This window comes from Blennius ocellaris (assembly GCF_963422515.1).
Source record: "Blennius ocellaris genome assembly, chromosome: 17".
Classification (NCBI taxonomy): domain Eukaryota; kingdom Metazoa; phylum Chordata; class Actinopteri; order Blenniiformes; family Blenniidae; genus Blennius; species Blennius ocellaris.
This window is the reverse complement of record NC_137666.1, coordinates 26260076-26277951: the sequence shown is the minus strand read 5'-3', so window position 1 is coordinate 26277951 and position 17876 is coordinate 26260076. Positions and strand designations below refer to the sequence as shown.

General features: G+C 44.7%; 1 protein-coding gene across 1 annotated transcript in view; it reads right to left on the bottom strand.

Annotated features, from left to right (window-relative positions):
• Positions 1-17876, bottom strand: part of mnat1 (MNAT1 component of CDK activating kinase) — a 48230-nt gene that overhangs the window by 19363 nt on the left and 10991 nt on the right. The window contains exons 4-6 of the mRNA XM_080512380.1: positions 12527-12630; positions 12207-12347; positions 9493-9624 (exon numbers count right to left, since the gene is read on the bottom strand). Coding sequence (XP_080368506.1) covers positions 9493-9624; positions 12207-12347; positions 12527-12630 — 377 coding nt within the window. The remainder of the gene's footprint in view (positions 1-9492; positions 9625-12206; positions 12348-12526; positions 12631-17876) is intronic.

Here is a 17876-nt window from a genome sequence, read left to right as displayed (position 1 = left end):
CAACATGGCGCCTGCGGCCCCTCCAGAGGCTCCATTTGGCCCCCAGAATAACATGCAAGATTACCCCAAAAAATAAACATTGATATCATTTCAATTAAAGTAGCAGCTGTTTCAGAAACAGCTGGAGATCAGTGATACAGCTGTGAAAGCGTGTTACCTTATTGTCAGTAAAGTAGCATTATTATGGAATCCATCCTGTGATGATGAGTTTGTGAAAACATGAGGGCTACAGAAACTGTCTGGCCTGAGAAGCAACAGCCCTTCCACAATATAAGCTAAGCAACAAAGTTATTAATACATCGTAAAAAGGTTCATATTTAATGAACAATCCTTTTACAAAACATGAAAAACATGACATTTTAATAAACCATTTGACCACCTAGAGTAATCCTGATCACTGAAACTGACTCACCACATACCACAAACTAAAGCGGAAAGAAGAAGCGTTACATACTGCTGTGTACCCCTGGTGGTCAAAGAGATGTATTGCAGTTATTATAATTTCTCACAGCTGGCAAATTTCATCTTCTGGGCCAGAGTGGACTCTCTGGCGAGCAGTTCTGGTCCGCTGGCTGTACATTTGACACCCATGTCCCAGATCCTCCTCCACCCATGTCCCAGATCCTCTTCCATTACTGGAGCAAAACTATATATCAATGCATATGGAGACTTGTCTGTGTTTTAATCTGTGTATCTGAAATGAGATTTGTCAGTGTGTAAAAAAATGTGTCAACACAAACCAGAATCAAAAAAAGTCATGCCAAAATCTATGTGTCTGTAACTAAACAATTATTCATAGTTGAATTAAGTGCTGAAAATACAGATGAATCACCAATTGGGAGCAGATTTACAATTGGCTCTTTTTGCATGTGACTTTTGCTACACATGTGCCATGAGAGGATTCTACCCATAGATAAAAAACACCAAATGCCTCATGGCGCCGACTGTGACTTGCCTCATGGAAAACTTATTGGGAGGAGAAAAGTCTTCCACGGAATAGAGCTTTTCCTCAGCTTTTAAATGAGGTATTATTTGTGTTAACTCTACAAACCAACGTCTTCCCTTCTCCCTCCATCTAACTCCACAAACCAACATCTTCCCTTCTTCCTCCATCTAACTCCACAAATCAACAACATCTTCCCTTCTCCCTCCATCTAACTCCACAAATCAACGTCTTCCCTTCTCCCTCCATCTAACTCCACAAACCAACATCTTCCCTTCTCCCTCCATCTAACTCCACAAACCAACATCTTCCCTTCTCCCTCCATCTAACTCTACAAACCAACGTCTTCCCTTCTCCCTCCATCTAACTCCACAAACCAACGTCTTCCCTTCTTCCTACATCTAACTCTACAAACCAACAATGTCTTCCCTTCTCCCTCCATCTAACTCCACAAATCAACGTCTTCCCTTCTCCCTCCATCTAACTCCACAAATCAACGTCTTCCCTTCTCCCTCCATCTAACTCCACAAACCAACATCTTCCCTTCTCCCTCCATCTAACTCCACAAACCAACATCTTCCCTTCTCCCTCCATCTAACTCTACAAACCAACAATGTCTTCCCTTCTCCCTCCATCTAACTCCACAAATCAACAACATCTTCCCTTCTCCCTCCATCTAACTCCACAAATCAACGTCTTCCCTTCTCCCTCCATCTAACTCCACAAATCAATGTCTTCCCTTCTCCCTCCATCTAACTCCACAAACCAACGTCTTCCCTTCTCCCTCCATCTAACTCCACAAACCAACATCTTCCCTTCTCCCTCCGCCTAACTCCACAAACCAACGTCTTCCCTTCTCCCTCCATCTAACTCCACAAACCAACAATGTCTTCCCTTCTCCCTCCATCTAACTCCACAAACCAACAATGTCTTCCCTTCTCCCTCCATCTAACCCCACAAACCAATGTCTTCCCTTCTTCCTGCATATAACTCCACAAACCAACGTCTTCCCTTGTCTCTCCATCTAACTCCACAAACCAACATCTTCCCTTCTCCCTCCGCCTAACTCCACAAACCAACGTCTTCCCTTCTCCCTCCATCTAACTCCACAAACCAACAATGTCTTCCCTTCTCCCTCCATCTAACTCCACAAACCAACAATGTCTTCCCTTCTCCCTCCATCTAACCCCACAAACCAATGTCTTCCCTTCTCCCTCCATCTAACTCCACAAACCAACGTCTTCCCTTCTCCCTCCATCTAACTCCACAAACCAACGTCTTCCCTTCTCCCTTCATCTAACTCCACAAACCAACGTCTTCCCTTCTCCCTCCATCTAACTCCACAAACCAACATCTTCCCTTCTCCCTCCATCTAACTCCACAAACCAACGTCTTCCCTTCTCCCTCCATCTAACTCCACAAACCAACATCTTCCCTTCTCCCTCCATCTAACTCCACAAACCAACGTCTTCCCTTCTCCCTCCATCTAACTCCACAAACCAACGTCTTCCCTTCTCCCTCCATCTAACTCCACAAACCAACGTCTTCCCTTCTCCCTTCATCTAACTCCACAAACCAACGTCTTCCCTTCTCCCTCCATCTAACTCCACAAACCAACGTCTTCCCTTCTCCCTCCATCTAACTCCACAAACCAACGTCTTCCCTTCTCCCTCCATCTAACTCCACAAACCAACATCTTCCCTTCTCCCTCCATCTAACTCCACAATCCAACAACGTCTTCCCTTCTCCCTCCATCTAACTCCACAAACCAACATCTTCCCTTCTCCCTTCATCTAACTCCACAAACCAACGTCTTCCCTTGTCTCTCCATCTAACTCCACAAACCAACATCTTCCCTTCTCCCTTCATCTAACTCCACAAACCAACGTCTTCCCTTGTCTCTCCATCTAACTCCACAAACCAACATCTTCCCTTCTCCCTTCATCTAACTCCACAAACCAACGTCTTCCCTTCTCCCTCCATCTAACTCCACAAACCAACGTCTTCCCTTCTCCCTCCATCTAACTCCACAAACCAACGTCTTCCCTTCTCCCTCCATCTAACTCCACAAACCAACGTCTTCCCTTCTCCCTCCATCTAACTCCACAAACCAACGTCTTCCCTTCTCCCTTCATCTAACTCCACAAACCAACGTCTTCCCTTCTCCCTCCATCTAACTCCACAAACCAACATCTTCCCTTCTCCCTCCATCTAACTCCACAATCCAACAACGTCTTCCCTTCTCCCTCCATCTAACTCCACAAACCAACATCTTCCCTTCTCCCTTCATCTAACTCCACAAACCAACGTCTTCCCTTGTCTCTCCATCTAACTCCACAAACCAACAACGTCTTCCCTTCTCCCTCCATCTAACTCCACAAACCAATGTCTTCCCTTCTTCCTACATATAACTCCACAAACCAACGTCTTCCCTTGTCTCTCCATCTAACTCCACAAACCAACAACGTCTTCCCTTCTCCCTCCATCTAACTCCACAAACCAACATCTTCCCTTCTCCCTCCATCTAACTCCACAAACCAACAACGTGTTCCTTTCTCCCTCCATTTAACTCCACATCAGAATCGGCCCGGCAGACACCTTTTGTTACAAGCAGGCAAAAGCCACCAGTTAGTGAATAAAGCTATAATAAGCCAGGCTTCTCAACTACGGTTCGGATGATAATGTGGAAGAAAGTAACAATATTGTTTTATTTTATCTTGTGTTCTTTCAAATTATGAAATAAAATCATGAGATCACCAAACTCAACAAATGAATAAAGGCAGTTGGTCTGGATGTGGAATGCATGTCATCATTGCCCTGTGTCCATGGCGACCCTTGGCGGAAGTCAGAAACCTCTGATTGCTCTTACTGATTATGTTTTATAAATAGATGTTGTTACCCTAAATTTTGAAAAATGTATATTTTCATATTAAAAGGTCACAATGTCACTCATGATCAAAAGTTCAAAGCTGTGGGTCACTATACACAATGTGAACATGCACACACACAACCAGAGCACAATCAGCACTCTCCAGACGACCCCCCCCCCCCCCCCCACCCACCCACCCACTCCCACTCTCCTCTGACTTTGCAGCTCAGCAGGACTCATGAAGGTTGCAGAGACAAACCTCTCCATCAGCACCTCCCACCACATATACACACAAATCTACATCCACACAAAACCACAAACACTTACTGGGTTCCCCAGGGTTTGGGGGAGCCACAGCTCCAGAGCCAGTGAGGCCTGTGTCACTAATGCACTAAGCGATAACGCGAACAATGGAAAGGAGAACAGTGGTCTGCATTGTATAGGGGAAAAATAATGGTCCGAGTTAGGGTCCGTCCTATCCTTAGCCCTCACTTCCACCTTCTGCTCTGGCACTGCCCGTGCTTCTGTGTGGATACAGAGCTTTGGGGTGCCCACTGGCCCACTGAGCAGTAAGTAGCAAGTGTAAAAACTGCCACCCACCCAGTGCCTCCCCTCACCTTACAAGTTTAAATATATCTGTCTGACCAGTGGCAGCTGCCCCAGTGCAAAGCTCCTAAAGCTGACAACTCCTTTTTCTGTGGGGCCAGGCCGGGATTGTTGAGGCCAACCTAAACGAGGTCAAGCCAGAGGCAGAAGCAGAGGTGTGAATGCCCACATTTGCTGGTGCCAATCAGGGCTGACGATTCCCTTTCCCCCCCGAGGTGACCCTCTCTCCCCAAGTCCCCCTGCATGCCAACAGCCCAGCAAAAAGGGAAAAGGACAAAGGGCAATAATCACTCCATTCACAAAATAAAACACACTGGCTTTGGTGTTACGTGAATGTGAAACCACAAAACTTGTCTCTTAGCCACATTTTTCCTCGAGTGAGAGGCAGAAGTACAGTGAGTGGGGGTTAGAGAGGCAACAAACGCTACAGCAGAACAGGTTAGTCCAGTCTGCCTGTACAGTACGCCAGAGCCTGTCCTGCACTGACAGGTACATCTACTTAGCCAGAGGTCACTCAAGAGGACGACTTAACCTAGTGAAACAGGCCTGAGCAAACAGTGTGTGTGTGTGTGTGTGTGTGTGTGTGTGTGTGTGTGTGTGTGTGTGTGTGTGTGTGTGTGTGTGTGTGTGTGTGTGTGTGTGTGTGTGTGTGTGTGTGTGTGTGTGTGTGTGTGTGTGTGTGTGTGTGTGTGTGTGTGTGTGTGTGTGTGTGTGTGTGTGTGTGTCAGCTTTTTCTGTGGCAGGCAAATACCACGGTCTAAGTGCAGACTGGACTAACGCCAGAGAGAACCCGAGGTTATTTCAGCATGCTACACATCTATGTTTAGGGATAAACTTTCCACCCACATTTGGCCGATTGTGTGAGGAGCAGTTTGTTTATGTATCCGACGGCCTCCTGCTTTCATTAGGTGCCCATGCCGACCTCGTCAGGTATGTCAGCTGCTCTAACGCCTGTGAGGAGCGGATTGGGTCCCTGAGCCCAGGACCTTTCATTTAAGGTGGCGCTGAAAGCTGCCCCAAGGTGGAGAGATTCCCCATCGGTCATCAGCGTTCAGGAATGGTACACCGTGTCAGCTGAAAACAATCCCCAACGGCACAAATGCTCAGACCAAAAAGACACTTTACTGGCACAAACAAAGTCAACACAACTAAATACAATCATGCACTGCAACGTCTATATTGAAACTGTATATAATTCACATGCCAATTAAGCAAAACTCATATCTTTGTTGTGCCGAGAGCAGGTGCCCCGCAGCAGGAGTCTTGTCATGTTTTGCACAGAGTCGGCTCTTATGTGTCAGACATCAACAAATAACCTGTTTAAACACTGAATAGTCACCTACCTCCCACGCAATGCATCTCCTTTGATTTCAGCGGACATGAATTTTAAAAAGACACTTTATTCTTCAAAGGATGTTTACTCAGACAGGTAGTGTGTGTGTGTGTGTGTGTGTGTGTGTGTGTGTGTGTGTGTGTGTGTGTGTGTGTGTGTGTGTGTGTGTGTGTGTGTGTGTGTGTGTGTGTGTGTGTGTGTGTGTGTGTGTGTGTGTGTGTGTGTGTGTGTGTGTGTGTGTGTGTGTGTGTGTGTGTGTGTGTGTGTGTGTGTGTGTGTGTGTGTGTGTGTGTGTGTGTGGGTTCAATAGAGTGCCTACAAAGTGACGGATTAGTGAGTGACTCCAAACCATTCCTGAGGCAAGACCAGGCCCATTCTACTTCCCAACACACCTGGACGAAGACAACTTTCCCTCAGAACTGACAAACTTCTTCAAGCATCCATTCAACAGTTATAGTTCAATCAGAAATATCCCGCTCGGTGTCTGGAACTCCATTCACTCATGCCCAGAAAACCACCCTGGCAAAGAGCTGTGCCAGCACAGCTGAGACGTCCCCTCACATTTTCCCACTCGACAACATATCACAGCTACAGCCAACATTAGATCACTCTTTAAATAAAGTCTGGAACGGTTTGGAAGCTGAGGAGGAATTGGCATCCCCACGTTCCAGCAGACACAAACAGATATGTCATTCCATCCGTGATGGCTCACCTTGGCCCGGGTTGAAGCAGCTGGTGAACTTGATCATCACCAAAAACTTTCAGGTGAAAAAAACAAGAGGTCAGACATCAGCCTGAAATCCCTTCATCACTGTCACAACCTGCTTCTTACTTGTGACTGTACATTACAAGAGATTCTTGGGTATTTAGTAGTCAATAAAGCTGTTTAAATCGTGAGTAAAACTTACATATCACTAGCATTGGCCATGTTATTTTAAAGAAATGTACATGAATACGTTACTAGATCCTTAAAAAGTCATGGAGTTACTTGGAAAGGCTCAGTGATACTGAGGTAACATATTATCTCAGCTTTCAGAACTGTATTGATAACTCTAATAACCCTCATTCAATACAGATTAAGTTATGGTGCACACATATTTTGTTTTGTTTAGGGTAAGTCATTATTCAACTCTGCTATTTATATTATAAAGACAATGTACGCAGATGTTGGCACAGCACCTGTTCTGAAAGGAAACTGATTAATAAATAATAAGAAGAAGCAGCAACAATGCAGGCTGCTCTCGGAAAGGTATAAGCTATTATATATATTCAGAGACTACAAATACATTCCTGGAACTATCAAGGCTGCATAACACTAAAGCGAACGGCAGCTTCAGCAAACAGCTAACAGCAGCTTCACAACCATTTCATGAAAACTTCAGTTGTTGAAATTACATTAATCTTTCTATAATAATAATACTCAGTTTATGAGGCAGTAATGCTAGAAGAAGTGACTTTGCAGAAAAGAGTTTGTGTTAGGTGAACCTCAGTGAAGTCAAAGAAAGGTTTTCAAGCTGCTTTGTGCAACACACACACACACACACACACACACACACACACACACACACACACACACACACACACACACACACACACACACACACACACACACACACACACACACACACACACACACACACACACACACACACACACACACGATAGTCATATACATTTCTAAGCATGATTAAACATGAGTATTAGATTATATCACTGTTGCCCAACATTATTCAAGTGTGTCTCATCTTTAAAAATATGCTTTTACATTTGCCGGTTCTAATTTCTGCTGAGGGAAAAGTGAACTTCACCTCAGATGGAGGGACCAAAACCAAGCAGATAAATGAATTCCAGCAATCTGCAGGAATTCGCCTCTCTGTGCTGAAACCTCACCAAGTCAAACAGAAGTCATTCTTATGGACTCTGAGGTGGAGGGAAATCCAAACCCACATGCTCCCCTGACTCAAGTCTTCGAGTCCAAACCAGAGCAGATGCATGTCAAGAGCTCGGCTCCACCAACAGGAGCCAAGAGACGGGAAGATGAAGAGAAATGTGACGAGAGAAGTGAGGGAAAAACAGCTGCAGAAGCAGCCAAGAGCAACATAATCGTGCTGCTTCTCTCTCCATCAGCAACTTTAACTTCACACCGTAAAACAAGGAGGGAAAGTATGAGCAATGTGTTCAAAGAGTTGGTAAATGAGATATCTGGCCCCTGAAGAGAAAGTTTAGTTATACCCGAGCATGTTGAAATCAAGTTCCATCTTGAGTTTAGGTAAGCACTAAGCAGATATCGCTCCCACGCACCACTGAACTGTGGGGAGACAACCATGCCTCATGAGGGTTGCTGTTTGGGGGGGCGGCGATGACACAGCCTATCTCATCACTGTAAAATGAAAATAAACGACTGAAAACTTGAATGACAGCCAAGTGTCTCTCAAGACACGATGTGCAAATGCCCGGAGCCACCATGTTCCCTCTGTGAGACCCTTCACTCGCCTGGAGGAATGTGATGAGATGAATGAAGGGAACAAAGAAGCACCAGACGTGGAGGAACGGCCTCCTTTTCAAGGTGTGGGCTGTTATCGTTACTCTATGGTCAACATGAGCTCCACATAAAGCTTAAATTAGCATCAAAATGAGAATTCCATCAGGACTTGAAATACTCAGATCCATCATCACTTTTTGCAACAATTGCAGTATAGTTTTAAATCTCCGTTTTCTCATGTTATGTTATTCAAATTAAGTATGGCTACTTCAAATACAGTGTTAAGGTTTTCTATTAGGCATTTCCTGTATTTTTCCCATTAACTACCAATCACAGTAAGAAATGAGTGGTGGGATACTGTAGAGTACCTTGAAAAGAAATCTTTTAAAGTGATCTTTTAAAGCACAAACCACAGAGTTTCACTCATGTGACTAATGTGATCATTATTGGAAGTAATTAGCAATAAATTGAGTTAATTGCATCCAAATTCAGATGGTTGAGTTAAACCTTTCTACTGCAGTAGTTTGTAAGATACAAAACCATTCAGGCCACATGTGCGATGATTTAAGCGTTTATAAGGACATAGCCGCCATGCATCACGATGAGGAATATGTGCTATATATATACAGAAGCAATATTTTTATTGTCATGAAGAATCATTATTTATCTCATGAAAAGAATTTGGTCGTGTTTGAGCTTTCACAAATATTTCAGGATAGAAAGTAATTACGTTCAAAAATATTTGCTTGCTTATATGTCTTTAGAAAACATGGGAATCTTTTGTTTGTACAGTTGTGATGCATGGCCAGTTTTTCCCTTTTAGTGTTTTTACAGTTTATTACTAAGCAAAGAATTGTATTTAAGGGGTTATATTAAGGTTGTTTTACTCAGCCCCCTCATGGTATATTCCTTTTTTGTGCGACTGCCACCTTCCATGCTGCGCCTCAGACACTAAATCAGCAGAAAATTTTGCAAGATCACGATAACGAGCAGCTTCACAGTTCATGTTTGCGCAAATTCTCAGGATTTTCTTATTCAGAAGGGGAGGAATAACTTTACTAAGACCTGCAGGTCATATATGGTTGTCCTTAACTGACCAAAATGTTGAATCAGAAAAAATTGAGCGTACATGATAGAAGTGATTCACGTATAATTTGAATTTAGCAGCTTTATTTTTCCCGTTTGTCATGTGACTCTGTTGGGGAAAATAAGGGCCCACTGCAGCTCTAAATTAGGGTACATATTGGTGCAGTACTTACCATTTGAATGCCAGTTGAAAATATATTGGTGGGCTTCACAACTTGTTTCTGCTGCTCAATCTGGGTCTCCAGCTGCGCAGCTCGTACTTTATGTTGGGCGAGTAAGAGGGTGGCGGGAAGCTGAGACTGCTCCTGGAGAAACATACAGGATTTGGGATTTTGTGAGATTTTTATTCCAAGTTTGAGACACATGGAACAAAATATCTGATTAGAAACTTTTAACCCAGAAAAGAAAAAAAAATGGTGATACTTGCATATATTGAAAGGAGATGAAAACAGGAGCCGGCATCAGTGTGTAACTCGATAACCAACAGTTTTGCTTCAGGCTCACAGCCACATTAGTAAAGAAAGCCATATTGAGAAAACCGTGGCAGCGGAGGGACGCTGCTTCAAGTGCAGAGCACCTCCATTAAATGCAAGGTCGGACGTTTCACTTTCTTCTGTGGAGCGTTGCCAAGCACAGAGGTGTAGGAACACAAGCTTGGACACACTGTCCACTGAAGAGTTCGGGCATTTGTGACAGGGCAGACAGCCATAGTGGGAGAGTCTGGGCACTTTCAGGCATTTTGAATGCAAGCTACAGAAAATTGACTTGATCAGTTATTTCTTTAAAATATAGTGGAATTACTTGGAAAAGTAATTCATGTTTTACTTTTGATGATATCTCTGAAGTACATGCCAGTTGGAGGAAGATGGTGTAGCACACAAATCATTTCAGTCTGTTTCACTCAACCAGGCATGATTTATTTTGCTATGTTTGACTGATCTCTCCTGTGAGGTGAGCGCACGTTTCTGCAACAATGCATAGCTCAGCAAAACATTAAAAAAAAAAAAAAAAAAACAGATTCATGACTGAACAACGACCAGAAGTCAAACATCTGGGAAAAACTAAAAACATGGAGAATGAAGCTGTTAGAACTGTTATTCATTTGTTATTGGAAAACAATGTTTTATTTCCTATATTTTGAATACAACTATATATGCCTTCAATGTGCAACTTTTAGACATGAGTCTTCAGGAAAAGTGCATAAGATAGAAGAAAATGTATAATTGTGTTCATTTCCATCCCTTAATGCCTATAAATACAGTTATTATAAACCCGCTGTTTTTAAAATAAATAATATATTTATATACATGTGTTTTATTATTCATTTATTGATTCTTTTAAATAAATATATCTTTATATACATGTGTTTTATTAGTTTCATATCTGAGTATTAACTCAGCTCAGTGTTTCTAAGCGGCTGTCCACACACCAGGCAACCAGTTCACCTAAACCAGATGTTTCTGGCCTGTCGTCCACACCAGGAATCCGGTTCACCTAAACCAGATCGTTCTGGCCTGTCGTCCACATGAGGCGGTTTTAGAAGTGTGAAAATAGGTTTTTTCGAACACAGGTGCCAGAGTGGGGAAATTCTAAAACTCCGGCTCGTGCCGTCCAACCCCACGCGGTGTGGTCGGCAAATACGATCATCTGTGGAAAAAAGATGACGTAATCACCCCCCTCTCCCCCACCACGGTGAGTGATGTCATCAAATAACCACAACAATCAGGGACTACAAGCTACAGTGGAGCTGCAGAAGCCACTGACGCTCGCAGCAGGAAGAGCAGGGGCATAGACCTATAGAACTGGAGTTATATTCAGGTTTAGGAGCTGGAATCTACTTCTAAATGTCTATGTGCTCTGTCTTCTTCTGTGTTTTTGGTGTGTTTGGCGAGTCACAGCACCCTTAAAGGCCTGGCATGCATACTACATACCCTGAAGCCTCGTGTTGAGCCGTGTTCATAGTGACGTGTGCACGGAATTTTTGGGGAGACGGTTGGGGAGAAAAAAAGATTGTTTTTTTCCTCGTGTGGATGGACCCTAACCTTCTCAATAACTTAACGCATCAAATTCAAATACAAAAGCTTGTTATTGTTTGTAGTTAAGTTCAAAGTTAAAATTTCCCTTCAGGATAAAATCAACATCTTCACCACAAAACAAGTATTTTATAAAAGAATCAGTAACTTGCATCTTTCTGCTAACTTAACTTTACAAGGAGTTACTCACAAACTCTTAAATAAACTACAAACATTTCACGTCAGTACATCCTATAATGTTTACAGTGACTTTTTGCCACCGTATCTTGATGCAGTGGTCTAAATGTAGACATGCTTCATCAAATATCCTAAAAAAATAAATATGCTCCACGTTTCCCTCCGGTGTGTTTCCCTGATCATGAAGCCACTACAAATTAGCATCGTCTCAATCTACTGTCGTTTGCGCTCTCGGCCACTGTGGCGTACAGATGTCAGAGCTCAGGAGATTCCCTGGGGGGCGGGGCGGGGCTGGGAGGGGGGGTGGTGGATCTGAGAGCTGATCTCATCTGCCTACAGTCAACAGGCCCTGTGCCTTAAACAAACAAACACAGAGCTTAGTTGCTATCTGTGATGGTCCTTCAGCAACCTGCTCTGCAGGAACAATAACTTTCAAAGCCTGTAGCTCAACACAATGGAGCCAAAAGGCTTTGGAATCACAGAATGAGAACAATGCAGCCTGCAGCACAATGACTGCTAATAAGCTCTTAATGAGCTCAGTCATGAACCTTCAGGCCAACTGTGTTTGTATGTCTCCAAGTATGTATGTTAAACACGGAACATCTGTCAAATTGTCACTTGCTCTTCGCATTACTCGACACGTCTTCCTATGCACATGTGATGTGTGCGTATCTCACCAGCTCATCAAGCAGAGCCTGTTTGTTCTTCCTCTTGGCCTGTAGCTGCCTCTGCTCCTCCTGCAGTGCCACCAGTCTGCGTTGCTCGTTGCCCTTCTGCTCCTGTAACAGCAGCTCCTCCAGCTCCTCCTGCTCGCGTGTCTGAGGAGTCACAGAAACAAGACAATGAAGCCACACCAGTTCTCACAGAACCCACTTGATCCCATAATCTGGCCTCCCAAGAGATGGAAGGGAGCAAACACAAATAATCTGTTTATTCTAACACCATTATTTGTAAAGGTACCATGCATGTGTGATAAAATACAGTCAAAAGTACATACGAGCTTCGCCTTGTTTTTTTGGATAAGATCTCTGTTTTCCCTTTGGTACTGTTCCATTCTCAGCTTCGTGTTGTCCACGTCGATGTTGTTGGTGAGATTAAACACTAGACGGAGAAGAAAATATATCAAGCACTCAAATGCTTTAAATCAGCAGATCCACTAATATGAGGTTAGTTTCATTGAGTCGCAATGCTGGTTTGTCATTATGATCAACTTTCAACAAAATACAGAAAAAATAAATGCCAAAATGATGTCCAGTCCAAAAATCACAACTGGAAATCTAACAATTATCTCAAATCCTTTTTGATGAAACAAAAAGACTAAAAGTCTGAGTGATTTTGATGAATAAACACTTTCTAGCACAGTGTGCAGCACATACAACCAGTATGTTCATTCAGATGAATGGATGAACACTGCTTACATGCTGTCCATGAACTCGTCCGACATAAAAGAGGACATGCTGCTAATGTTAAAAGCTACCGTATTTTCTGCCCTATAAGGCGCACCGGATTATAAGGCGCACCTACATTGATGGACATAATTTACAATTTTGTTCATATATAAGGTACACCGCATTATAAGGCTCATGGAATAGACCAGTGGTCACAACATTTATAGCTCAAAACCATTAGGTTACATTTTCCACTGATTCTAACACCCAGAGAGGTGCACACACTTTATTTTGATAGTCCTACCTGCAGCCTATGCCAGGAGGACACTACACACAAAACCTTCTTCACTGCTGGTTGACAACTTACAACTAATAAACTAAACTACATGAACTAAGCAACAAAAACACAACACAACACAATTATTACCGACACCACAAACCAAATATAACCCCCAATAATTGCATTTAAAACACCACAAACAGAAACTCCCATAATTCATTGCAGCTATCGGCTGCACTGAGGAGCTCAGGATGCAAGGCATGATGGGAATTCATGTTTTGTGTTGTTGGAGGTTATTGTGGGTTGTTGTTGGGCTTGGTGTTGTGTTGATTGTGTTTATGTGTTTTTGTTCCCCAGTTTAGGGAGTAATTATTTCATCTAGTTTATTTTGGTTTGTTAGAATGTTGGTGTGCAACCATGAGTGATGAAGGTGTTGTGTGGAGTGTCGTCCGCTCTGAAGAGCCAGTTGCGAAGTTAGAGTTGTCAAAATAAAAGCTTCTGGTTGTTCAGCTGTCAAATAGCAGACTCGAGTAGAGCAATTCTTCCATATATAAGGCGCACCGGGTTATAAGGCGCACTGGCAGCTTTTGAGAGAATTGGAGGTATTTAGGTGCACCTTATAGGGCGGAAAATAAGGTAATCATTTCTTAAATGGCTGAATCTACTTGTGAGGCTTTATGATTGAAAGACATTAAGAAAGTTATGCTATCCTTTAGAATAGACCAGCAGCAGAAAAAGTGTTTACTGGGACAGACTACCGTATTTTCACGACCAAAAGGCGCACCGTACTAAAAGGCGCAGTCTCAGTTATGTGTGCCATTACTGCATTAAACACACACATACGGCGCACCTGCTCATAGGGCGCGGGTTTTATATACAATCCATGCCCACACTTCCCCCTTTAACCTTCTCATGGTGTCCGCCTTACAACACACACACAAGCATACAAGTGTGCGTATTTAAAAATAGAGTGGGAGCAAAACTGAGTTTGGTTGTGCTTTATTTAAGTATTGATTACAAAGTACCAACATTTTTTTTTTACCTGTAATGGTCATCAATCAAACCCATGGAAGTCCTCATCCTCTGTTTCTGAATTGAACAGCTGCGCTAAATCTCGATCAAACATACCAGCTTCACTTTCTTCACTGTCAGAGTCACTTTCCGTGCGGCTCCTTGGAAATGATGCCGGCTTTTGCGAAAGCTGGAACAACAGTGCCAGCAGACACGTTAGCCCAAGCATCTACAATCCATTTACAAATTGTGGCGTAACTCGCCCGGCGCTGCCTTCCACTCTTAGTGAAACTGTGGTCTCCATCGGTCGTCCATCGCTCCCACGCCGCTCACAGCCTTACTTTGAACGGCCGGTTCACACCGATGTCCAGCGGGTGGAGTTCCTTTGTCAGGCCTCCCGGAATGACAGCAAGCTCAGAGTTCATCTGCTTCACTTGTTGTTTCACATCGGCTGTGAGACGAGCACGCTAGAGTCACAGATCAACAGCGATGGTGATGCGTGGAAAAAACCACCAGTTCTCCTTACATACTCCTCCCTCAGCCACTCTTTCATCATTTCCTCCTCCATCCAGCCCTTTTCATTTGCCTTAATGATGACTCCTGATGGAAACTTCTCTTTAGGCAAAGTCTTTCTCTTAAAAATCACCATAGGCGGCAGTTTCTGTCCATTAGCATGGCAGCCAAGCACAACAGTACAAGAAGACTTTTCGTGCCCCGTTGTGCGTCTCGCTACCGTGCTGGTCCCCTTCTCCTCCACAGTGTGACTCACCGGGATGTGGACGGTGACGGCACCTCGTCCATGTTAGTGATGTGGCTGGGCTGGATGTGTTTGCTGCAGTAGGAGCGGAAGATGGCCAGCTTTTCATTATAATCCGCTGGAAGTTGCAGCGCTACCGTCGTCCTGGTCCGGATGGAAAAATGGCACCGTTTCATGAAACGAAAGCACCAAGACGGACCTCCTTGGAAATGTTCAATTTTCATTTCTTCTGCTAGCGTTACTGCTTTTAGTCGAATGGTGACCGTCGAAACGCTTCTCCTACTCGTTCTTTGCGCGATGATCCACTGCTCGAGTCTTTCCTCCAGCTCGGGCCACCTCGCCTTATGTCTGTGGAAACTCAGCTGCGTCTTCACCTGTCGGAGCTCGTTTTCCAGCTTCCTCCACTTGCCAACCATCGATTCATTAATCTTAAATTCTCTCACGGCTGCTCGATTTCCATGTTCCTCCGCGTAGCTGATGGCCTTCAGTTTAAACTTTCTCTTTGCCATTTTCAGGGTTGTTAGAACAACGATGTTCTGCATAATGCACATACCCGTTCATTTACATACCCGGTACAATCCACGCCCACACTTCCCCCTTTAACGTTCTCACGGTGTTCCCTACTACGTCCGCCTTACAACAACAACACACACATAGGGCGCACTGCACCATAGGGCGTGCCGCACATTTTGAAGAAAATCTAAGACTTTTATGTGCGCCTTATAGTCGTGAAAATACGGTAGCTGCTCGGCTAACTGGATAAATCATATCCGGCTTTCTTAATGCATCCAAGCTATTTATGCTGCTTTCCTGTTGCCTACAGTGGTCAAAATCTGTGCCTTGTAATGATGTAATATCCTTGGAACAATCAGTTTTTTCACTTCATGGTTGGTTGCAGTGGAGCAGTTATTGCACAAGCTCTTTTTGAGTGTAACTAAAACTGATAACTTCATACACTCAGGCAATACTAGAGCAGAGCTGCATGTACAACCATTAAAAGTGTCAAAAAACCTCTACCTGCTGTCAAAACAACAGTAAAACACTGTTTATATAAACATGTCACTGTGCATGCAACAATGAAAACTCTAAAGCTGAACTTGGGTACATTGAAGCTGCTCTGAGTTTATCGACTCAAACGGGGCGATTCTTTTATAACTTCCACTTAACACCGCTTTGCACCGCCCACAATTTTAACTACACTTAGTCACGCAGGGTCTTGAGGGGATCAGCTGGCTTTCGGGGTTCTGCCGCTGGGCAGCGGTAGAACACCCGGGCCCCCCCCCCCCCGCTACCCCTCAATTTTAAACCGCACCCTAGACACACACATTGCACCACCTCTTCAAAACACAAATACACATCTCTACATGCATCCAACACCCCACAGGGTGGAGGGGGGGGGGGGGGGGTTGGGGCTCCCACCGTGTTCTGGGGTGAGTGCGGCTGGAGTACGGGGGGCACGCTCGCTCGGGCGTGGCGCGGCGCTCCCGGGGGGGGGGGGACTGGGTAGTGGTTCTCCATCTCTATTCACAGTTGGATTGGTGGAGGATGAGATCCTGTAGTGGCCTGGTGGGGGCCTGGCTGGAGACCTGGGGAGTGGGGGGCACCCCCCTCCCAACCAAACAAATGTATGTGCATGTGTATGTGTATGTGTGCATGTGTATGCGTATGCTTTGGTGTGGGTGTGGGTTGGGATTAGGGGATGGGGGTGGGGTTGGAGCTCCTGGGGGTTGGAGGGTGGCTGTCCTCTGGCCGGGCCTGGCTTGGCTTTCGCTCTTCCTGGTCTGGGGGGGGGGGGTGGTCTGGGGCTCAGCGGCTGGGGCCCTCTCTGTCCCGCCGGGGTTGGGGGGGGGGGGTGGCCCCCGGGGGTGCGGTGGGCTCCGCTGCCGGTATCGGGGGGGCTCCTTGCCCACGTGGCCTGGGGGTGCTGCACTGGCCGGTCCCAGCTTGGCGGCTCGGGTTGGGGCCTGGGGCTTTGCGCCCTTTATCCTTCTCTTGTGGGCCCCTCTGGCCTGGGGGGCCCTCTCTGCACGCTCCGTCTGGTGCCTTCCAGGTTGGGATGTGGCTCTCCGGGGGGGTTTGTTGAGGCCTCCCTGGGTCCGGTGGGCCGCTGGGTGCCGGAGTGGCGGCGTCCGGCCCTGGTGGCCTCGGGCCCCGGGCCCCCCCACAACAGTTCCATTCACATCCAGACACACACACACACACACACACACACACACACACACACACACACACACACACACACACACACACACACACACACACACACACACACACACACACACACACACACACACACACACACACACACACACACACACACACACACACACACACACTTCCACTCCTCATTGATGAGATTTGCTGCTGATTTTTCTGATTTTCTGCTATTGTTCTGTCAATTATCAAAATCATGTTTTTTTTTCTTCTTTTCTTTTTTTGTTCTTCGTTTTGTGTCCTTTTGTTTTTGCTTTTGTTATCATTGTTTTGATTATTTTGGTTTTTGCTCTGTTGTTGCTCAGGATGGTTTAATCTCATGGCAGTTGGAAAATATTTGGATCACTGTGATTCCTGTATTAAAAAAAAAAAAAATATATATATATATATGTAGCACTAACAAGGGTATTGTATGTATCTCCCCACCAAGTCTATCTATGTCCATGTATGTCTTTCCTCTCCTCTCCTCTCCTCCATCCTTTCACTCCAACCGGTCCGCAGAATGCCGTCACCTCTGACTCTGGTTTCTACAAAGGTTTCTTCCTGTTGGGGAGTTTTCCTTTCCACAGTCGCAAACAAACCTGCTTGCTCATGTGGATATGTTGGGCTTTTCTATTTTCTCTATAAAAGCACATTGGAATGACTGTAATGTATTTAAAAATTTCTTTTTTTCAATAAAAAAAATAAAATAAAAAAA